This window comes from Hyperolius riggenbachi, chromosome 5 (assembly GCF_040937935.1).
Source record: "Hyperolius riggenbachi isolate aHypRig1 chromosome 5, aHypRig1.pri, whole genome shotgun sequence".
Lineage (NCBI taxonomy): Eukaryota > Metazoa > Chordata > Amphibia > Anura > Hyperoliidae > Hyperolius > Hyperolius riggenbachi.
Genome location: NC_090650.1, coordinates 416589478 through 416614254, shown reverse-complemented (window position 1 = coordinate 416614254; position 24777 = coordinate 416589478). Strand labels below are relative to the sequence as shown.

Sequence of the window (24777 nt, the reverse complement as noted above, 5' to 3'; positions counted from 1 at the left end):
GTGAGCCAGAACAGATTAGAATAGGTTTAGGAACTTGTAGGATGGTAGAAAAAACGTTGTAATTTTTGTTACAGAGTCACTTTAAGTGAGCAACTGTGGTCTCCTACAATGCATCACTACTGAATATGCAAATTATGTCTTTATGCCCCGGAAGCCAGGCTTATATCCAGAACCGCTAGTATATAGTAAGCTTATAGCTTTAAATATTACAGTGCCAAATCAACCCAACAGGCAGACAGCCTGTTTCAGACTGTTGGTTCTCCTCAGTGCATGACAGGGGTTGATAGGGCTTGGACCAGTACAACAGAATACCATAGCAGCTCGGTGGCTATATACATGGCAATGGTGTTAGTAAGGATAAAAGTCTGTTGCATCCATTGTTTTAGCTAAGCACTGAGATAGACACTTCTGTTTTTTCCTTGACAGGAAGTCCTAAGTAGGAGTATCAGCCTGCTGCAATCAGAGGATACGTCTCAGTATTTTACTGACTTCACTGACAGCTTTTTTAGAAGCGCTCTGTCTTTTGCTGTTGTCTGACTGTCTCAGGTTGGGAGACATAGTCCCATGTCCAGATGTACTGTACACCCCTTGTGTCCCATGTTAGGATGCAGAGCATAGCAATAAGCCATTAGCGACACACTGAGCCGTTACTATGAGAAATATCTGCTGGTACTAGTATTTTCACGTAGAGGATTTTCACGTAGAGGAGCCAGACAAATACATGTGGCTCCGTCCAACAATATTTCATGACCACACCTACTTTTATGCAGTTGCATGTCTGTTCATCAGTTTGAGGTCTCTTTATTTTTATTTTTTTCATTTTATAATGCTCCTGGGTGACAGGACCATACTTTTTGCACTTTTTTTATCTTGCATTCTCAGACAGTGGTCTCTACCCTCTTTCCCAGAAATTAAGACATCCCCCGAAATTAAGCCCTAGCAGGAATTTCGAGCATGCTTGAAGTATAAGCTTTACTCCGAAAAGTAAGCCCTAGTGGCAGTAAGGGGGAAAAGTATGGCAACTTGTGTTATTACTGGAGCACAAGATATCACGGCCAGGACCAAGGCTCTTATTGGGCCAATCAATGCACTCGCTGCTACTCAGCAAATGCAGTGATTGGCCCAATAATAGAGCCAGGGTCCCGCCTGCGAGACCGTTGGCTCCAGTAGAAACACAAGTTTTTGTACTTCTTCTCCATAGGGTGAAGCTCGGGGACACAGCGGCATGGAGCTGGGGGAAAGAAGAGAATGCAGGGGGATACCAGTGAAAGACACAGCAGAGGACATAGGGGGACACAGGAGGACAGGGGATAGGAAGACTCAAGTACAGAGAGGGGTATACCAGGAGGACAGTAAAGCTACAAGGAGGACACAAAGGCACACAAGAGGTGGATCCAGCAGAAGAAGAGGTGGCACAGCGGGGAAGGCAGGAGGACACACAGCACGGGAACGTGTGTGTTCATAGAAATATAAGACATCCCCTTAAAATAAGCCCTAGCACATCTTTTGGTGCAACAATTCATACAAGACACTTATTTTCGGGAAAACACGGTAGAAGTGTTTCTGAGCCCATGCAGGGATTTACACCACAACATCATGTCTGTTTTTAATACAAGACCACCTTAGAGTCCAAAGATCATGGCCATCCAATATTTGCTTTTGGCCTTGCACCTTGTATACAGAGATTTCTTTGGATTCCTTGAACCTTAATGATTTTATGAAATGATGAAAATAAAATCCCCTTATATGGTTTTATGTTGAGGAACATTATTTTATTGTAAAATTGTTGCATTATTGTCCCACATAATGTCCTCCCAATTTTAACCTCTCACATACTTAACCTCTCTATAATACTCTTTAAGGCCCCGTTCACATCACAAACGCGGATGGCCATGCGTGCGAAACGCAACGCATACGAACGCACGCCATCCGCGTTTGTGTGCGTTGTGTGGCTGATCTCATCACTGAAAAGTGAATGGGACAGCCACGCGTTTTTACAAAAAATGCGTGCAGCATGCGTTCCCGGACCGCACAGTTCCGGAACGCATGCAGTGTGAACATCAGACATTGCACTCTATGCAATGTCTGATGTCGTGCATGTCGGCCACCTGCACGCGTTTCCAAAACGCGGCTGGAAACGTGTGCAGTGTGAACGGGGCCTAATATCAGTCAAGTTACTGATGTGTTGACAATTAATCTAATTCGTTGTCAGGTGTTCCACCAGGCTTTTTCAAAAAAAATGTTCTTCTCCTTACACCAACTTTTGTCAAATCCATTGCTGACAACAAATTAAAAACGAGTATGGCTTCAATTCACGCTGTTCAGTAAAAATAAATAAATATAGATATAGTAACATCTTTAGTCCTGCCAGGTGATCTGTATGGAATGTTCGTTTACTGACAGTTCTATGCACAGAGGGAGCTATTGCTTGCTTGGCTGTTGGAAAAAACGTTATTTCACACAATGCAGTGAGGTTCACAGAGAGGAACTGTCAGGACCATGGACATGACTACAGATGGCTCGAACCTCCGATTTTCTGTTCGTGAACCTCGAATGTGAACATGCGAAAAACGTTCGGGTTCGCGCGACCTTTTGAACTGCAATAGACTTCAATGGGAATGCGAACTAATTGAAAACTAGAAACATTTATGCTGGTCACAAAAGTGATGGAAAAGATGTTTCAAGGGGTCTAACATCTGAGTTTTTGCATGGCGGAATGGGATACATGCCAAAAGTCCCAGGGAAAAATCTGGATTTGACGCACAGCAGCGTTTTAAGGGCAGAAATCACACTGCATGCTAAATTGGAGGCCTAAAGTGCTTTAAAACATCTTGCATGTGTATACATCAATCAGGGAGTGTAATTAGTGTACTGCTTCATACTGACAGACCAAACTCACTGTGTAATGCACCGCAAACACCTGTTTGTGTAGTGATGGCCGTGCTGGACTGGTGCGCACCATGGCCAGAGTGCAGGCGATAGCGGTTTTCAAGTTCATATGGTCGCCGGGCTGTGGTAGCTCAATGACAGAACAACAGTGACTGTCCAGCTGATCGAATTTGGTCTGTCCACAATGAAGCAAGGACCTTATTATCTATCTTCTTGGGTCAGGTGTGCCCCCCTCCCCCCCCCCCAACACACTCATATAGCCGGCGGTCATTGCTTCATTGTGATACGCAAGCCCCTTCACCGCGGCAAGGTAACGATCACGAAGGCTAATTGGCACGTGTACACGCCTTTTGTTTTGTTGTTGCAGCCGCAGTGCAGCCAGAAAAATTAGGCAGGCATGTACACGCACCAGAAAAATTATTATATCGGCCGCTGCTGGCAGCAACCTTAAAAGTTCAGATATCCGCCTGGAGTCCTGGACCCTGTTGGTGGTGGCAGAGAAGGCAGTCAAGTGGCCTGCAGGCAGAGATGCTGTGTGGGGACCGACTTAGTCTTGGGGCAGGCAGTCACACGGCGTGCAGGCAGAGATGCTGTGTGTGGGGACAGACTTAGTCTTCAGGCAGGCCTGACCGTGCTTTGCAGACCAGGCATCTGTGGTCAGATGGACCCTTGTTGACCCAATGCTGTGTGCCAAAGATGTCACCACTTGCCTTTCAATATCACGGTACAGTTTTCGTATCGCCTTTTTTAAGAAATAATTGCGGCCTGGTATCTTCCACTGCGGTGTGTGGCTTTGCTTTTGTGTGCTTTTCCTCAGGTGGTCATCCCATTGCAGTTTGTGCTTTGTAATCATGTGCCTTGTCCCTACGTGCGTCTTCGTCTTTCCACGGCTCAATTTTCGGTGGCAGAGAGTACAGATGGCATTGCTATCATCTGAGGCAGACACACAAAAAAAATGTCCACACAGCTGAGGCCTGGGATGATGGCACTTTGGTGGTGGTGGCCGACTGAGTGTTAAGTGGGGTGCCAGAATCAGAGCAGGAGGAGGAAGACATGTCACGCTTCCGTGCGGAAGCTGAGGAAGATGAGGTGTTCTGTGTTAAATAGTCAACTACGTCCTGACAATATTGGGGGTTGATGGCACGTGCCATCTTGTGAACACTGTACTTTGGTCGAGGGCCGAACGAAATCACGACAGCGCGAGCTCGAACAGACCTGCCAGGTGGCCTGCCTCTGGCTCTGCCTCTTGTTTTGTCCATATTGGGGGGAGATGAAGTGAAAGGTATGCACTGACTTGACTAATACAATGTGCGGTTACACAGATGCAGTGAAAAGGTTGCAGTGACTGCTGATACAACAATGTGTGGTTACAGAAGTGCAGTTAACAGGTATGCACGGACTGGTATATAAAACAGTGTGCGGTCACACAGGTGCAGTGAACAGGTATGCAGTAACTGGTATTACAAATGTGCAGCTGTCAGACACACAGGTACCCTGAACAGGAATGCAGGGAATGGTATTACAAATGTGCAGCTGTCACACATACACACACACAGGTACTGTGAACAGGTGCAGTGACTGGTGGTATATAACACTGCGTGCGCTCACGTAGGTTGGTAGGTAGGTGCACTGAACAGGTGGGTATGCAGTGATTGGTATTACAAATGTGCAGCTGTCACACACACAGGTACCGTGAACAGGTGCATTGACTGGTGGTATATAACACTGCATGCGCTCACGTAGGTAGGTAGGTGCACTGAACATGTGGGTATGCAGTGATTGGTATTACAAATGTGCAGCTGTCACACACACAGATAGTCACTGAATGTGCTGGGCCTGGCAGTGGCACAGTAGAAATTACCAAGGGGCCAAGGTCCAGCAGCTGCGACTGACTGACAGGGCTGTATATGCAACACAAGTGTCTGTGGGACACACACACAAAAAAAAAAATAGATCACAAGAACAACATTAGCTCTCAAAAGAGCTGTTGAGGATGCGGAGTGCTTTTTAGCAATAAGTATCAGCAAGTAAGTATCAGCAAGAAGGAGCAACCTAACACAAGAGCCTAACTAAGCTTTCCCTATGTCAGCAGGTTCTCTCCCTTCTCTAATTACTGCAGCCACACGAGTGAGTGAAATGGCTGACGCTGCCTGCGTTTTATAAGGGGGGGGGGGCTCCAGGCTAGCCTGATTGGCTACCCTGTGTCTGCTGACTGTTATGTAGAGGGTCAACGTTGACCCTAATGATGTTTTACAGGGGGCGGGTCGCATATAGCTCGCGGTTCACCGTCCGCAAACGCAAACCACCGAAATTCGCACAAATAAGTTTGCGTGTGAACCGTTCGGGCCATCTCTAGTCATGACATCACACTGTGGGAGTGGAATTTGCACACAATATCAGCCATGCAGACCCCACTGGTCATCTGTTCGAGAAAAGGAAAAGATTTCTCATGGGAAAGGGGGTATCAGCTACTGATTGGGATGAAGTTCAATCCTGGGTTAAAGTTTCTCTTTAAAGAGAGCCCGAGGTGGGCTCATAAAATTAAAAACAAAGAATAATTCCTTTTTTTTTTTGTATAGCGCTTTTTCTCCTGTCGGACTCAAAGTGCTTATGAGGCAGCCACTAGAGTGCACTCAGTAGCAGGAGACTTGCCCAAGAAACTCCTTACTGAATAGGTGCTGGCTTACTGAACAGGCAGAGCCGAGATTCACAACGCTGGAATGAGAGAGGGAGCAGCAGGGGGCATGGCAAGGGACATGGCAAAGGAGCAAAAGCTGCCCAATGGCAGCTCTGGAAACTCTGTAGGAACACCCCTGATGGGCATTTTGAACAGGGAATCCCTCTCCCCTGTGTTTACCTCCAAGATTGCTAATCTCGGGGGTCATAGCGTGGCGGTGGGGGGACAGAGAGTGGCAGTGTGGGGACACAGAGGCATGGAGTGAAGCAGAGAACATGCCTCTGTTTCCCATCTGCCCCCCGAGAACCACCTCGGGTTCTCCTCGCAGTCACTCATGGATCCACCGATCCCCCACCGCTAGCTAGTTTCAGGGCTCGGCCACATGTCTCCTTCTCCGCGCAGGATGCTATTGCGGACAGGAACACAAAGAAGGAGACACGTGGACAGGCCTTTCGTGCCTATTGGTGAAAATAAAACTACTGACTGGAAGATCCGTGAGTGACTGCGAGGGCACGGGACAGGTGCAGGGGGCTGGTAGAAGCCCCAGGTAAGTAAAACTGATTTTTTTTTTATTCATGCCTTAAGTATCCCTTTAAATGCTCTTAAAATGTTTCACAACATTTTTTTTATAAATGGCCTTGTACTTTCTACAACAAGGGGAAGTTAATCTTGATTTAAGGGAGGACAAAACGTGAATGGTTGTCAACAATTTGGATGCTGAAAAACATACTAATCGAAAAATGCATGTTGCCAACTTTGCTATCAGAGCCAAAATTACCATGGGGAAAATTATACGGAGGCCTAAAGACCCGTAGGTAATCAGGACCATGCATTTACATTCTGTATATTTCAGTTAAGGAGAGCCAGGAGAGATCAGTAATTTCAAACTTACCTGGCGTAATATTCCTCAGCTCTTTACAGCTCCCCCTAGCTTGATTAGTCGTATTGCAGACGAGCCTCTGCCCTGCCAAGTTCTCAAGGGCAACCACAAGCAAGGATTTCACTGTTTCCCTAATTAACACTTAATGAATCAATTAGTCAGGCTGAGATTAGACTCGGAAAATCTTTTTTAAGCATGTGATAACTCGATTCATGTTGATTGTCCTTGAGGAAACGAGAAGCCTACAGCAGAGCTTTTCAAACTTCCGGACATGTTTAGGAGGTCTCAACACCATTCTCCACGCTGCGAAAGAAAGTTCTTTCTTACCTCCCAACACGTCTTGAGTTACCAAGGATGTATGTCGTGCACTTACTTACAAATGGTCCCTAATGTCGCCTAAGGCCAACATTCATTCTTATGTCACCAAAATGTCCGCATGCCAAATGTCTATGTAAGCTTCGCCAACAAATTAACCTCATCCAGAAAAAAAAGTAAAAAAAAATCACCAAAATTTGGTTTGAATCTGATTTTTATTGGAAAATCTAACTTCACCCCCCAATTTTTTTTTTAATCACTTTACGGAGGATTTGTGGGCTGGGACCTGTGGCAACGAGAAGGGATCATTGAAAGACATCATTTTTGATCAGAAGGTACTGCCTTGGGCTGATCTACAACAAAAATATGTCCTTCCTAAAAAAGTCTTTCATTGCTATCTACAAATTTGTCTCTGTATATGTAAAATTGTGCGAAATTGTAATGATCCGCTCAGCTGCCTGCGCAGGCAGGCAGCTTTTTGACCACTGTTCGGGTCTGCATTCTGCAGGTCTCTGGAAGAGAGACCTTTTGTCAGTTTTGCAGCTTGCTGCTGCTAGGGAATTTGCATATGTTGGTCATGCAAATTTCCTAGCCACATCCTCTGTACTATAAATACCATGTGATATCACAGACCTGGGCTGGTCTTAAGGGTTAGTCCTGTGAAACACTCCTGGAGTGTCAGCCTTGCTCATTGTTTAAAGATTAGCTTAGAGTAATTCCTGGGACTGCACTAGGCAGATTCCCTAGTGCAGTTAGGATTGCATATCTGTTTTGTTTGTCTGTTGCGATTGTTCAGTCCCAGCGGTGGTCGACAGGAAGTCGTTCTGACCTTTGTTCTTGGAGTATAGCTGGAGCAGCGGTTGCTACCAGCTATCTCATCTAATCTGTCTTGCCTGGATCGCACTCGCCTTGCGCTAGTGCTGTGGATCCATCTCTCTCACTTATTCCTGTTTTCATGTATCTGTCTTGTCTGCTACGAACGCTGGCTGGAGGCTCGGTGAGGTAACCGTTAAGCAAGCGCTTGCGTCCTCTATTTCATGTTTGTCTGTCGGTGGTTAGTTAGGCGTGCTTGTCTCTGTTGTGCTTAACACGCGGAGACTGCGCATAAACGCGTGCACTGTTGCGAATGAGTGTGGTGTTCGCGTTTAGTTAGCGTTTGTTATTTTCCTGATCTTTTCATTGTATGATCTGCTGTGCCTTTGCTACTCTCGTGCTCTGCCTTGCTGTAGCCTTGTGTCACCTCTGGCAATCGCCTCTCCCGCGATTGCGTTCATACTTCATATCTGCTGTTGTGTATGCATCGTCGCGGGTTGGCGACTAGTTTGGTGCACACACATACAATCTGTCCCTTTGCTCAATCTCATTCGCAATCGCTTCTCAGGCGATTGCGTTCTCACTCAGTTTCCTTTGTTGTGTGTCCGCCATCGCAGGGTGGCGGCTAGATTGATGGACATACATACATTCCTCATCTGTGCTTATTCAGTCTTGTGTCGCTGTTAGCAACCGCCATCTCTGGCGATTGCCTTCTCACCTGTTCTTCATGGTTGTGTGTTCATCGTAGCAGGGTTGTGACTAGATTGGTGGACACACATACCCTCTGTCACTTTGATCTCTCCCTTTCAGGGCTATCTTGCCCTGCGTTTCTTCCCTTCGTGCAATTCCTGTCTGGCGTGTGTGGCAGGGCAGAGGAGCTGTTCCTCTGCACTCCACAGCTCCACCTGCCGACAGGAATTTCCCTCTACAGGTGCGTTGCACCTTTTGCTGGGTTCCCTCAAATTATACGCTTGTGGAGGATTTCCGCAGTGTCAGCGCACGTCTTGTGCGCTGATCACAGAGAGAATTCCACAATCGTTACAGAAATATTCCAAACTGAGACCTAACTCCTATGGAGAAGGCATTCTCTCCGATATTGATGCTCTGGGTCTTATATCTAAAATATATAGCCTACTATGTTATGATTCGTTCCCAGAGGTTATTCCCTGCCCATGGAGAAATGATCCTCTATATTTGCTACTCCTGTCCTGATTGAGTGGGACCTGGGACGAACTGTTCAAAAGCATGGCAAAGACCTCTAGTAACATCATTATAAGGTGTTTTATGAATGATACCAAACCCCTAAAGTATTAGCTAAATTTCTTGACTCCTCCTCTAGTGTTTCCAGTGTTTACAGATTTAAAAGCTGATGCAGCACACTACTGGTGGTACTGCCATCCTATCCGACACCTATAAAATAATCTAAAAAGTTTAAAACATGAGGAGGCAGTGGTGGACTTACCTCCTCCAAGCAGACACAAACATTGCCAATGTGTTTGTCAAATACAACAAATTTATTTACATACTCCAAGGGACAATGCAATGCATTTCACAGGTTTGATCCCGCTTCATCAGGCAATAGCAATGGAGCAATGGCATATGTGGTCAGTAGAAGAGCCAGTTGCATTCAAGAGATCCCCCTGACCTTGACACTTCAGTGGTCCAGGGCCTGTATGTGACTCTGTTGAATCAGAGGGTTCCCCAGCTCACTAGAAACCAGAATATTCCCTGCATTGTTTTGCGCAGCCACCAGATGTGTTATTGCAAGATTTCGGATAATGCTGGTTGCTTGCCTGGTAGCAGTGTTCTGGCGAGTCCTCTAGGATGGCCCCCTCCTGAGATTGTGCTTGCCCCCTCCCCCCCATCAGAAACACCTGATAAGAATAATTAAATGGATCACTTGTATAAATGATGTGTTCCACCTTATTTAGCTCACCATGGGGTTAATCTGCAAAATATTTTTAAAAACTAAAAGCTTAAACTTCACAAATATTATTTCTAGGCTGGCCGCCATTAATAAGTGCTGGTATCCATTTCAAGTGGAACTAAACATAGAACTTCCTCTCTGCTCTAAAAGATAATCCACCGCATGATAACCTTCATAGAAAAAAAGATTTTTCAAGCTTTTTTAGGATTTCCATAAATTGTAATGAAGTTTGACTTGTTTTCACTTTTGCAGAGGGCACTGAAAGGGTTAAGCCTCAGTGTTTTCTGTATGAGAGCTGCCTAGGCAGAGATCCCAGCTGAGCTCCTGCAGTCTATTGACAGCTTCTGATAAGACAGTTTCATCGAGCTAAACAAACGCAGATCACAGTGAAGTGAATTATTAAGTAACTGTCTTATGACTTTTTCATTGTGTGCTGTGCTAGAGCTCGGGTCCGCTTCAAAGGATCACTATCACGATAAATTGTAAAATGTAAAATACATGTAAACACACACGAATAAGTAGTATGTTTCTTCCTGAGTAAAATGAACTCTTAATTACTTTACTCCTATGTTGCTGTTACTTACAGCATATCTCCCAACTTTTTGGGAGGAGTAAGAGGGACACTTAAGCCACGCCCCCTGTAACACCCCTGATCACGCCCCCATTACATCCCTAGTCACGCATACCATAAAGATTTCATAAGAAAAATATGTTGTTTTATAATTCCAACCACACTAGTCCTTTCTATCCTGGTTCATATTAACATTTTAGAATTAGTAATATATCAATTTAAAGGATGGGAATAAAGTTTAGAGTCAAACACATTTAAATATATATATTTACATAGAAAGAGGGACAAAGTCCTGAAAGAGTGACAAAATGAGAAGGAAAGAGGGACAGTTGGGAGCTATGTTACAGTAGTTATTAGAAATTTGATGGAACTGACAGGTTTTAGACTTGTCCATCTCTTGATCGGGGATTCTCAGTATTTAATTTATTCTTTACAAAAACACTCCCTGGGAAAGATTTATACGAAGATGCAGACCCCCTCTCTCCACCACCACCTGTTTGTACACTATTCTGGCAGTTTGACTGGACAACTGCCGTTCACTGAGTGCTTTTTAAAAATAAAGAGAAGCCTGAGAATCCCCCATGAGGAGATGGGCTAGTCCAAAACCTGTCAGTTCTGCCAGATTTCTACTACCGTACCCACTGTAAGTTTCAGCAACACAGGAGGAAAGTAATTAATAGCTCATTTTACTCTGGGAGAAATGTACTTTTTATTTATGTGTTTCAATGTAGTTTAAATTTTTTTCATATTTCGAGATGGGGTCCTTTAAAGCGTGAATTAATTAATCAGTTCTTTTTCTGCATACAAGTGATGGCTTTTTGAATATATACGTTTTCTTTCCATGACTGAATAGCTTTTCACCATAGATATCCATTGAAAATGATTATTTCACAAAGCCATGTAGAAGTGTCCTTAGAATGCGGTGTGACAAAAAACCCGCTATATGGGCATATCATAACATAATGGCTCTTGCAGGAGTCCCTGCCTAAGAGAAGGTATTCATTGTAGCTGTCTGTCGCTGTCAGATCTCGCTCAGACTGCAGAGCTTGTTAATTAGTCTGTGGTTCCTTCGTTATGTCACGGCCTGTTCTAATCATTACATAAGAAATTAATTGGCAAATTGTCAGCCAGGCAATGGTAACAAATTGGAAAAAAAAACCAGGAATGAGATTTAAGGATAAGCAGAGAAGAAGCCCGACTTGTGAATCTCAATTAGCTCATAAAAGAAAATTAATTAAGATCAGAGATTGCTACTTTAAAGCTGCTATCAATTATATTTGTGCATTTCTGCTGGAAAGCTCAGCACATAGGCCTGGGAGCAGCCATTAGATTATGATATAGGAAACAGCTGAGTCTATATTATATGGCTAGTGAGCAGGACCAACATTACCATCAGCCAGGGGTGTCAAACTCAAATACAACGTGGGCCGAAATTGTACACTGGGACCAGGTTGCGGGCCAACCTGAATTTCTACTGGCCACCTTCCTCCCTTATACAGTTCCCAGCGGTCTAATGCCCCCCCCCCCCCTTGAGCTCCTATACAGTTCCCTGGTGTTTAGTGGTCCCCTCCCTCCCCTATGCAGTTCCTTGGCGTCTAGAGGCCCCCCTCCCCTATACAGTTCCCTGGTGTCTAGAGGCCCCCCTCCCCTATACAGTTCCAAAGTGTTTAGTTATTTCGCCCATCTCCATCTTCACCATATGGCTTCCCTGGTGTTCTAGGGCTTTACCTCCAATATAGCTTCCCTGGTGGTCTAAAGTGGGCCAAACATAATGCAAAGTGGGGAAACCCCTTGAGGGCCAAATTTGAGGGCTCTGAGGGCCAGATTTGGCTCCTGGGCTGGAGTTTGATATGTATGCCATAAGGGCACCTGGACTATTGCCCTGGTCCCCCGAGAGCTTCTGTCCCAGACGGCTTCCCTTCCCCCAACTTTATTCAACTTTATTTTGGTCACCGGAGCCCCTGCAGAATTCTCAGCAGTGTAGGGACTCACCAGTTCCGGCCGGCACACTCTCCTCTGTATATCTGTGGCGCCGTGCACTCCCGTCTTCATCCTTGTAGGGGCGCCTCTTCTCAGTGACTCTGCATGTTATTACATAATAGCGTGGCCCGGATCATGGAGGAGAGGCGCCCTTGTGAGGATGAAGAAGGGAGTACACAAAGCCGCGGACACATGGAGGAGAGCATGCCGGCCTGAACCGGCGAGTCGCTACACTGCTGAAAATGTTGCAGGGGCCCTAGTGACCAAAATAAAGTGTGTGTGTGAGGGGAAGGGGGTGGAGTGTTGGGCATATTTGACAGCAACAAAGCCTAATACCTCTTTGGGGTCATGGGGGCCCCCAGATTAATTTTTCTAGGAGCCCCATTGTACTTAGAGGACACATTAACACCAACAAGTGTAGCACCAACTCATGGGGCCTGTTGGCAAACTTCTGATTTAGGCCATAGGCACACTTTAGCAATAGTACTCTCCCCGCCCCCCCAAACAGTGGTAGCAGAGGCTGCAATCATGACTAGGTTCCTATTCCCATGTGTGGAGTCTTACTTCAGCCCCTAATATCATATACTTACCCAAGTTCTCCATGGGCTTGGATGTGCCAGCAACTTTCTGTAGTGGACTCAGGGCTGCACCTGGTATGTGGGCATATAGATGCATCATGGACTTATTCTAAGTAGAACTTATTGCAAGGTATAAATGGCTGCTTCACTAACTACGGGGAAATAGCTTCAGTTGATACAGGATGAACATGTCTGCACGTGGCTGCATTTGTCATATTGGAAACATGGTTGCACCTAGAGATATGGCAGCATCTGTAATAGGGAAAAATGTTTGCACTCAGTAAAGGTAGTGCAATGTTTTTGATTTGCCCATATCCAGAGTTGGTGTCATGGAGGAGAGGTGGAAAAACAACATGGCACCGCTGGGAGGAGTAACACAGAACCCAAATACGGTGCTGACAAGTACGGCAAAATAACTAATATCTCGTGAATGAGAATGATGGCACTCCCATATTTGTTTACCATCCTTCCCTCATTATGCCCCACCAACCAGGGCCGGGCTGAGGCATAGGCTGGAGAGGCTCCAGCCTCAGCGCGCAGTGTAGGAGAGGGAGCACAATTCATTCAGCTGTCATTCCTAATTGTGTTTGAAACAGAAAGAAATAAGAAAAGGGGATACACAGCAGTGACCTCAAGCCAGATAACTAGATATTAAGGTGTTGGGGAGGTTGTGGGCCCTGTGGCGCCTCTTAGTTTAATAGCAATCAGTATGTGACAGCTGGGGTGGGTGGGATGGAGGGGCGCACTTTGGTTTCTCAGCCTTGGGTGCTGGAGGACCTTGTCCCGCCTCTGCCACGAACATCTTACTGCTTCCTCCGAAAGCACGCCATCATTAAGCACTGCCTCACTGACATCTTATGCGCCCAAAATTCATGTACCACACCACCATTAAGGATGAGCAAAAGCAGTTTTGTGACGTGTAAAACGGTCCTAGCGTGGGGACTGCAGCAGAAGGGATTAAATTACTTATATTGCTGCCTCTAACCTGTGCTGCACATCGCTCTGCATCTTCCTGACACTTCCACCTTCACAGCCAAACTTCCTGTGTTAAGGTGGAAGTATCGCTACGATGGATAGGAGCGTGCAGCGCTAGAGGCGGCGGTATAGGTAAGTTAGCCCCTTATGCTGTGGATCATACTATCGTATATGCCAGAACCATTTTTGTGTAACTGTCCCCACTCAACCCTAGCCGCCATTTTCACTACAAGCGTCTCACACCCTCCCTCTCTCCAACATCACTTTGTTTTTACAGCCCACTTCTCCAAACAATGGCTTCGCACTGTGCCCAACAGGCACGTATTTGCTGCTCTCTAAACCCTGACACCTGAGACTTTTAAAGTGTCGGGTTGATGAGAAGATTAGGGTTAGGGACTGGTCAAGGGATGAGGTTTGTGTTATTATAGGATGGGGTTGTAAAATGAACTTTAGTATCCTGCAGCTAGATAATCAGGTTGAAAATTAGTGGTAGGTTTGCAGTGGCACTCCTATCCGTAGTCGTAAGTGGGTGCATAACCTGGGTGTCAAACCACACCCTGCAGGTAACAGCAAAAGATTCAAAGATAGGCATGCACACCACTTGTAGATGCTGAAGTGTTTATTCCTAACGTCATAAGTCAACATAAATACTTGAAGTTATTAATACAAATACATTTTTGTGTTAACTTATGGCGTGAAGAATAAACACTTCAGTATCTGTAAACGGTGTGGGCAAACCTATCTTTGAACCTTTTTGTAAGGCTTGGTGGTGTATTCTCCACAGTCAGCATGCAACGCATGAGCTGACATGAAGGAGGTACACACACTAGCACAAGGAAACAGGCTATCCCTAGTATAGTGGAGGGGAGGACTGACTCCAATACGAGATTGTGGCGCACAGAGCCGGTGCAGATCCGACAGCCACAAACAATACTTTTGCGATAACGTCTCAGCGCAAGGTAGCGCTGAGCGCATAAACCAGAACTGAGGAGATCAGGACAGGTAGACAGAATGAACGCTTGCTAGCTAGCCGCTACTTAGTGACAGCAAGCGTCCACAACAAGACAGACTGGAATGAGGCAGCCAAATGCGTTGCAGCGATGGCGTGCCTCACAAAGACAGGACAGGATAGTCAGGAAATAGCAGGATCAAGATAGATGAACGTAACACAGACAAAAATACAATAAGTATGTTTTCCTAGCGTATTACAATTACAGCTATCAATGAAACTATTTGTAACGTCTGACTAACATATGTATATATCGGCAATGAACCGATATATGATGCAAAGACCAGCAAAGTATCTTTAGAACAAGAAACACGATCGGGGGCTGAAGCAACAGCAAGACAGGCTTAAACTGAAGCTATGAAAACCCGAGGAGTCCTGCAGGAAGCAGATCTTTATACTGAGGTCATCCAATGGGAGCAGACATGCAGATTCCCACACAGGTGAATGATAATCAGTCACAAGCTGACAGCAGGGAAAGGCAGACAAAGCTATGCAGCTTGCATGGAAAGAGATCAGAACTGCCTGAGCTGCAGCACTACTACTTCCAGCAATACCTGCTGCAGCAGCGATCATGACACTTTTGCAGATAATCAGGTTGAGGATAATGGTACAGAGATCAGTATTACTTTACAGTCAAATAATTTGAAAAAAGAAAAGGAAATTGAAGCGTTCTCAGGCTTTTGTTATCATCTATGTCCATAGCTCCCAACGGTCCCTCTTTTGGAGGGACAGTCCCTCTTTGGCAGCCCTGTCCCTCCTTCTGCCTCATTTGTCCCTCTTTCAGGACTGATGTACAGATCTATGTAAATATATGTATTTTTGTGCTAAAAAATGTTTTTTATTGACTCCAAACTTCATTCCCATCATTTTAAATTGATATATTTCTTAATTTAAAATGTTAATATCAAGAAAAATGAACCAGGATAGAAAGGGCCAGTGTGGAAGAAAAATATGTTGTTTTATAATTAAAACCACACTGGTCCTTTTTATCCTGGTTCATTTTCCTTCATATTAACATTTTAAAATTAGTAATATATCAATTTAAAGGATGAGAATAAAGGTTAGAGTCACTCAAACACATTTTGTAGTAGCGAAATATATATATTTACATAGAAAGAGGGACAAAGTCCTGAAAGAGGGACAAATGAGAAGGAAAGAGGGACAGGCCTCCCAAAGAGGGACTGTCCCTCCAAAAGAGGGACAGTTGGGAGCTATGATTTAGACCAGCTGGCAGAATAGAAATGGCAATAGTTTGTTGCTCTAGAAAAGTTATTTTATCTTCCAAAGGACTCCATGCATCCAGTGGCGACTACAGACGGACCCCTAAAAAAAGGTTCTTTCATTAGATAATTATCAGATGGCTTCAAATCCCGCTCTCTCTCCTCCAGATTGTCAGCCCTTTTCTGATACCACCCCATCGGCATTTCATCTGAATACCATGAAATATTCCTCTTTATTGAGTCTCTCTGATGTTCGGGTGGGAACAGCCTATTGAAAAATGCATGATGCCGCTCTTCCGTCGACTAATGTATTCAGACTACTCTCCAGTGCCCAGTCGTAACAACAACCTACTTTTCTCTCCTGCAGGAGGAACTGGGGGAACTCATGCACATCGTCAAAGAGAGGAAACTGAAGAGCGAGCTAGCCAGCATGCAAAAGAAGAGGTGTAACCATGGAAACGTGAAATCCGGCCCCAATCCTCAGCAGACCAATAGCCTGCAGAGGTACGTCGGAACGCGTCAGAGATGATGAACACAGCTCTTGGGATGAATCTTTTCCTCAGCATGAAGTTTTAATGCTGGGAAAATGACTGGCGTCCTACCGAGCAGAGTGGAGTAATCATAGCGCAGGAGGCAGCAGAGCCTTTCAGTTTTAAATGTAGAATGTGAAGCTTTTTGATTCTTGAGGAAGAGCTGGTATAGGTGTGAGTACCAGGGGAGCAGATACTGCAGTCACAGGAGGCCCAGGGGAAAGGGAGGGGCACAACTTATCTCCCACTCTCTCCTTCTCATAAAGTTGTCCTCTTCTGGTGCTCCCAAAGTCAGGGCCAGATTTACCATAATGCACTGTAGGCACGTGCCAACAGGCGCCAGATGATGGAACGGCATCTCACTCTCCTCCTCAAGTGCCTGCCTCCATCCTTCCCTATGCAAAGTAACGAACAGACTATAAATGAGAGGTTACTCACCCAGGTCTCGACATTCTACTCAGGCCCGGATTTAAGCCAAGGCCACATAGGCCATGGCCTAGGGCACCACAGGAGTAAGGGCACGTGGGCAGGAGGCTGGAGAGGTGCAGTGGGACATGGTACTCTTCTGCCTGTGGCTGTGCCCTGTGTTGCTTCCCTGAGTACATCTGGCAGTCAGGAGAACCTCGGCAGTGCCGTTGATGAGAAGCAGCGCAGGTAAGGCAATGATGCCTGTCACTCCGCTCACCTATTCCAACTCCACCTTTGGCCTCCCTCTCCCCTTATAACTATGATTGGATCCGTCACTCACCTCTGCTCGCCTCCAGAGAAGCAACTGGTGACGTATAGGGGGGAAGGGAAGCATATGGCTACCTATAGGTAGGGGAGAAGCATCTGGCTAACTTTAGGGGAGGGAGGGAGGGGGAGAAGCATCTGGCTGCTTATAGGGGAGAGGGATAAGCATTTAGCTACCTATAGGCGAGGAAGGAGAAGCATCTGGCTAACTTTAGGGGGGGGAGGGAGGGAGGGAGGGGGAGAAGCATCTGGCTGCTTATAGGGAAGAGGGATAAGCATTTAGCTACCTATAGGGGAGGAAGGAGAAGCATCTGGCTACCTATAGGGGAGGAAGGAGAAGCATCTGGCTAACTTTAGGGGAGGGAGGGAGGGGGAGAAGCATCTGGCTGCTTATAGGGGAGGGGAAGAAGCATCTGGCTGCTTATAGGGGAGGGGGATAAGCATTTAGCTACTTATAGGGGAGGAAGGAGAAGCATCTGGCTACCTATAGGGGAGGAAGGAGAAGCATCTGGCTACCTATAGGGGAGGAAGGAGAAGCATCTGGCTACCTATAGGGGAGGAAGGAGAAGCATCTGGCTACCTATGGGGAGGAAGGAGAAGCATCTGGCTACCTATAGGGGAGGAAGGAGAAGCATCTGGCTACCTATAGGGGAGGGGGATAAGCATTGAGCTACCTATAGGGGAGGAAGGAGAAGCATCTGGCTACCTATAGGGGAGGGGGATAAGCATTTAGCTACCTATAGGGGAGGAAGGAGAAGCATCTGGCTACCTATAGGGGAGGGGGATAAGCATTTAGCTACCTATAGGGGAGGAAGGAGAAGCATCTGGCTACCTATAGGGGAGGAAGGAGAAGCATCTGGCTACCTATAGGCAAGGAAGGAGAAGCATCTGGCTACCTATAGGGGAGGAAGGAGAAGCATCTGGCTACCTATACTTAAAGGGAAGGGAGGCTTGGTTGAGATGCTGTTAAAATGGGGGTGGCTGGTGACAGTTGGCCTTGGGCAGTAAAAAGTACAAATCCGGCCCTGAGATATCCCTTCAGTCTGGGGCACCACTACCTACTTAATATTGAGGGTATCTTTGGCTACCTAATGCTAAGGGGAACCTGTAGCTATGATGGGCAAGCGAAGTAAGGGAGAAGTGACAGCTGGGAATGCCAGCAGAGGAGGTTTGTAGGTCCATGGAGGGCAAAGTCTAAGGTTCCAGGACGTCTGTGCCTATAGGCTCCTGTGATGTAAATCCGAGCCTGCCCACAATAGCTTCCAGCAGGGCTGGATTTGGACATCTTACAGCCCAAGGCCCACAATTACTACCCCTGCCTCCCCCCTACTGCCCTATCTTGTGCAACACACGACCTATGTGCTCCTCCTGTCCCATTTGCTCCCCTGGTCCTGTGCTTTTGTGTTGTGTTGTCCCCATCCTGTGTACTCCCCTGGTCCTGTGCTTCCCCCAATCAGTGTTGTGGTTGGGAGGAGCACAGGATGGGGGGAGCACAGGACCAGTGCTCTCCTGCTTACCCCTATGGAAGTAGGGCGGCCACGGACTGGGATTGTGACTGCTGCAGCTTACGTTTGGCAGTTAAACTGCCTTAGTTAGCCTGCCCGCTGCTCGCCCCTTGCTTCCTGGTACCCTAGACCATGGCCTTTGTGGCCTTGCCTAAAATCCTACCATGGCTACCAGCAACAAGCTATGATACACAACGGTGCAGGAAGTAAGTTACCTGTGTCAGTATACATTGCTGCCACTCTCATTGCATCCATCTCCGGTCAAGGCTCCTGCTGTGACATCACATGAGGGCCGACTTCAGAAGATGAATGGGAATACGAGAAGAGTCAGCCCAGCAGATGGGAAATGGAAGTGCAACATGCACCCAAATAGATGGCTGCACTTGTTATATGCAGGGGAGTAACCATAGACCTCACTACTCGGCACCCTTCTCATTTGAAGCCCCCTCCTAGTACCTAAAACTAACCCTCACCTAATGCCTATCACTAACCCCCCCCCCCCCCCTCCCCACCCCCACCTAATGCCTATCACTAACCCCCCCCCCTCCCCACCCCCACCTAATGCCTATCACTAACCCCCCCCCCCCCCCACCTAATGCCTATCACTAACCCCCCACCTAATGCCTATCACTAACCCCGCACCTAATACCTATCACTAACCCCCCCCCCACCTAATGCCTATCACTAACCCCCCACCTAATGCCTATCACTAACCCCCCCCCCCCCCACCTAATGCCTATCACTAACCCCCCACCTAATGCCTATCACTAACCTCGCACCTAATGCCTATCACTAACCCCCCACCTAATGCCTATCACTAACCCCCCACCTAATGCCTATCACTAACCCCCCACCTAATGCCTATCACTAACCCCATTCCTAGTGTCTAAAACCAGCTTCCGATTTTTTTTGTCAATTTTTGCATTCTCTGATGCAAAAAATGACAAATAAAATACTCCTTTGAAATTGGAAAATTAGAAATCGGAAAATCGGAATTTGCTGTAAATTGGAATTTCTGCAGAATTGAAAAATGGGCATTTCAGACCATCCCTAAAAACTAACCCCTCTCTAAGTGCAGAAAAAGACTCCCTCCCCCCCCCCCATGTTTAAAATGAAGCCCCCCATCTAATGCCTAAACCTAATCTCTTAAAACAAACTCCCCACCTAATGTCTAACCCTAAACCCTCCCCCATCCAAGTGCATTACTGAACCTCCTAACCATGGGAACAAAACGTCCACTAGTTGTAGGCACATACCCTGTAAATTTGGGGTATGTAGCATGTAAGGAGGCTTTACAAACCACAAAAGTTCGGGTCCCCATTGACTTCCATTATGTTCGGAGTTCGGGTCGAACACCCGAACATCGCGGCCATGTTCGGCCTGTTCGGCCCGAACCCGAACATCTAGATGTTCGCCCAACACTAGTTGTAGCCGATTGTTTACAACACCCAATTCCTATTGCCAATTGGCCACATCGGGACCCACAACTCACAGCATGGATCTACTGATGTGCACAATCTCTACCTGACATCTTCACCCCCCCAACATTAATTCTATTCTGATCCCTCACCCTATCCACTAACAACTAGAATTAGGCCCAGTGCACACCGTGCGGTTTTTGGAGCGATCCGCCGGCCGCATCTGCCTGGAAAAATGCTTGGCTAATGTATTGAAATGGGATGGTGCACACCGGCGGTTTGAGGTTTTTGCCAAGCCGCAAACGCGCCTCCTGCTGCACGTTTGCGGTTTGCTAAAAAACCTCAAACCGCCGGTGTGCACCACACATTGAAATACAATAGCCAAGCGTTTTCACTGGCTGATGCGGCTGGTGGATCGCATACAAAATCCGCTTGGTGTGCACCGGGCCAAATATTTGCTCTCTGCTCCCAAAACCGCTAGCGTTTTGACGATCTGCTAGCGGTTTTGGTGTGCACTGGGCCTTAGACATTATTGCCTCTGTGGTCAGTACTGCAGCTACAGAAGATACTTATCATTATGAGACTCTGCTGTAGTTGCAGTGCTGATCACAAAGAGTTAATCCCTTATCATCAGAGGGAGGAGGTGGGCGGGGTTAGATCTGCACTGATAGGGAAATTCCTACAGTTGCCCCCACCCTAAATAATCCCCTGTGATTGGTGATGGGATATGAAGAGAAGTCTGACAGCAAACAGCAGACTACAGGAGCCAAAGAGGTACTTTTAAAGAGCACCTGCATATCTGCAGTATATTTGTTTACTGAGAGTCCTAATGCCAGTGATAAATATACCTGGTCTCCCAGAATTCTCTGGGATTAGAATTCTGCATAGCTAAACAGCCTAGGCTAAATATTACTGGGAGGGTGGACAACTTACCAATATACAGCAATACATGTAGGAAGTGTTTCTGATGCTGAAACCAGGAAAATGACCATAAATGGTATCCTTGGCATCCTGAATAATTTACTGCATTCTACAATATGCCACTGACATGTGTCTTTAACCCTTTAACAGCCAATTTAGAGGTTTGCCAGTGCTCCAGGCCAATTTATTTTAGCACTTTTTTAAATTTTTTATTTGTTACATTTTCCTGCTTCTAATTAGTAGTGCTGTAATGTGTATTGATGGCCACTTGTCACTAGGGGGCAGTGTGAGACAATAACAGAGGACTTCAGCTTTCTATATTTTCTGCTAGTAGAGAGTGATCAAAGCGTTCCAAGAATTTACAGCATAACGAGTTCAGCCGACTGAGTTCAAAAGCAGAGCACTTATCTCAGACGAGATAACTACTGAAGCTGCTAATGGGTTAATATAATTATTGGACAAGTGGCAGACGTGTGTCAATACAACTCGATAACGCATGTTTTGTATCCAAAAATGTACGGTTGAACTAAGGCTAAACACATAAACACACTTTATAGATAAATACATTTCTGAAAAGTGTTGTAGCCTGTGGCAATAGGCAGTGTAGCTCAGGTCAACAGAGACGTGGAAATGGCTTGACTACATCCATCTCTCTAAAAGCCGATGTAGTGTATTTTTGCGCTGAACTCCCGATCTTCACTCGTACGAGATGAAACTATTTTTACCCTTAATTGCTCCTTGATGCTGGGAGCGGTGGAAGCACCGGTGCTGCGGGTGGAAGATAAAGAGCGAGCTTCTGAGGCCCCTGTTGCTTTGTTTCTTTTCCAGGCTTCAGCCGCAGAGTGCAGAGAGCTCACAGTCATTATCCCTGTTCATAGCCAGCCAGCAGGAGCAGAGAGAGGCTCTCCAGCAGATGAACCGAAGGCTGGAGGCGCTAGAAAGGATGATCCGTCACAGCCTGCAGGCAAACGCTCCGCCAGGTAACAGGATTACGGGGAGACAAAGGCCAATGTGTCCATCTTGTGCCTTCACGGTGAACGCAGGGCATTCTGGTAACACCGATGGCAATACGACACTTTGGTGCCTTCTTAGTTCATCTTCTACCTATAGCAGGATCATTACACAGCAACAGCCCCCCCATGCTGTAATCATAGCACATAGGCCACAGTTCACTGATCTTATCTCCTGTCTTTTAAAGAGAATCTGTATGTTAGAAAAATCCCTCTGGGAGATACTTACCTTGGGAGGGGGAAGCCTCTGGATCCTAATGAGGCTTCCCCCGTCCTTCTCTGTACCTCCATTAGAGTGCCGGGACCACCCAAAGTGCGTCCAGGTAAATATTTACCTACCGCGATCCTGTGCAGGTGCACTTGCCGGTCTTTATTCCGGTTAAAGAGAAACTCCGACCAAAAATTGAACTTTATCCCAATCAGTAACTGATACCCCCTTTTACATGAGCAATCTATTCCTTTTCACAAACAGACCATCAGGGGGCGCTGTATGACTGATATTGTAGTGAAACCCCTCCCACAAGTAACCCCTCCCACAAGAAAAGTTCAAACTTTTGTGGGAAATAGCTATTTACAGCTGTTTCCAACTGCCAAAAACCATGCAGCAGCTACATCACCTGCCAACAGTAAAATGTTCACTGGAGTTCCTGGTGGAAATAGCCAAACCCGACCGGATCCGCTCTACTGTGCAGGCGCAAGTCCTTTGTGCCTGCGCAGTAGAGCAGATACGATTGGGTTTGGCTATTTCCGCCTAGCTCGAACGAAGAACCGCTGGTGCGCCTGCGCAGAATCGTGGAGAGGCAAATATATCATCCCTCAGGGGCGCCTCTAGGCATAGGCAGTACAGGCCATTGCCTGGTGTGCCATTGGTCCTGGGGGGCTCCATGTTGCTGGATTAAGCCCCACCCCCAAATTAAGCCCCATCCTGGACTAAGCCCCACCCCATGGGTGTTCTATTACTTGCTTCTGCTGCATCTACTTAGCGTAAGTTGCAGGCAGCTGCCATCTCTGTGCCTTGTGCATCTCTCTTTCCCCCTTTGTGCCTCCTTCTCTCCCTTTTGTGCCTCCTTCTGTCTCCATGTTCCTCCTTCAGTCCCCCTGTGCCACTTCTGCCTCCTTCTGTGTCCCTTTGTGCCTCTTTCTGTCCTCCTGTGCCTCCTTATGTCCACTTTGCCTTTATTTGTTCCCTTGTGCTACATCTGCCCCTGTTCCTCCTTCAGTCCCACTTTGTGCCTCCTTCTGTTTCCATGTGCCTCTTCAGTCCCCATTATCCACCTGTGACACCTGCGCCTTCCTCTGTCCCCTTGTGACTTCTTCTGTGCCCCTTTGTGCCTTCTTCTGTCTCCCTGTGGCTCTTTCTTTCCCCCTCTGCCTCCTTCTGTCTGTGACTCCTTACATCTACCTCTGCCATCTTCTTTCCCCCCTTTGTGACTCCTTCTGTCCCCCTTTGTCCATACTTCTGTCTCTCTTTGTGCCTCGTATTGTCGACCTGTGCTTTCTTCTGCCCCTTTTGTGCTTTTTTCTGTCCCCCATTACACATTGTGCCTTCTTCTGTCCCCTTTTTGCCTCCTTCTGTCCCCTGTGTGCCTCCTTCAGTCCGCCTGTGCCTCCTTCTTTCCTCCTGTGCCGCCTTTTGTCCCCCTTTGTGCCTCAATCTGTCCCCAATGTGCCCCCTCCTGCCCCGCTTTGTGCCTCATTCTGCACCAATTTGTGCCTCCTTCTGTCCCCCTGTGCCTCCTTCAGTCCTCTCTTGTGCCTCTTTCTGGCCCTTCTTCTATACCTCCCGCTGCCCCTCTGTGTACCTCTTTCTGTCCTCCTGTGCCTACGTCTGTCCTCTTTTGTGTCTCATTCTGCCGCCCTGTGTGCCTCCTTCTGTCCCCTTGTGCCTCCTTCTGTCCTCCTTTGTGACTTCTTCTGACCCTTGTGCCTCCCTATGTCCCTCTGTATTCTCTGGCGAAACGCTGCCGCAATAAGTGTCATTTCTGGTAAAATTCTGCCACATTACAATTACTTTCTGGTGAAACATTGCTGCATTACAATTATTTCCTGGTGAAGCATTGCTGCATTACGATTATTTTCTGGTGAAACATTGCTGCATTACAGTTATTTCCTGGTGAAACATTGCTGCATTACGATTATTTTCTGGTGAAACATTGCTGCATTACAGCTATTTCCTGGTGAAACGCTGCCGCATTACGATTATTTTCATGGGGAAAGGAGGGCGCCACAGGTTTTCTCGCCTGGAGTGACAAAATGGCTAGAGGCACCCCTGTCATCCCTTGTCAAGCAACTAACTAAACAACCAACTCACTTAAATTCTGCACACGCAAGTGGAACGACAAACTGCACAACATGCCTGCATTCAAAAACAACAAAATTGTTCAAAAGACTTTCACATGCGTGGCCAACCTGCAGGATAGTTGGACAGATTGATCCACCGGCTGAACCAGGAAAACAACCTGTTATCAGGTCTGACTCCTTCAAACGACAGGTCGTCAGACCCGCCCGTGGGGCGGATGTTCTGCCAACAGTTTGCCCATGTGTACAGTCTGTGGGTAGGCTGATAAGGCTGGTTTTGACTGATACGCTTGGCTAGAGTGACCAGATTTTTTTCGGTTCAACCTGGGACAGGGCCAAAAAACGGGGGGATGCGCGCCGCGCTGAAAAATGGGCCTAGCCATGACATTGTATGGGCGGGGCTAACATAATGATGTAACAGCAAGGCATAAGAAAGCAGTGTTTGCACCATGTTGTGGTCAAACGCGGATTCACATCATGGGTGTGCAGAAACTGTGTGATGCTATTTAAATAGTATACCGTGACCCCA

The 24777-nt window shown here is 46.7% G+C and overlaps 1 protein-coding gene across 4 annotated transcripts in view; it reads left to right on the top strand.

Annotated features, from left to right (window-relative positions):
- The window catches only part of LOC137519185 (transient receptor potential channel pyrexia-like), a 144972-nt gene that overhangs the window by 108519 nt on the left and 11676 nt on the right, over window positions 1-24777 (top strand). For all 4 annotated transcript variants that reach the window (XM_068238017.1, XM_068238016.1, XM_068238018.1 and 1 more), the window contains 2 exons: window positions 16202-16338; window positions 21769-21920. In XM_068238017.1, coding sequence (XP_068094118.1) covers window positions 16202-16338; window positions 21769-21920 — 289 coding nt within the window. The remainder of the gene's footprint in view (window positions 1-16201; window positions 16339-21768; window positions 21921-24777) is intronic.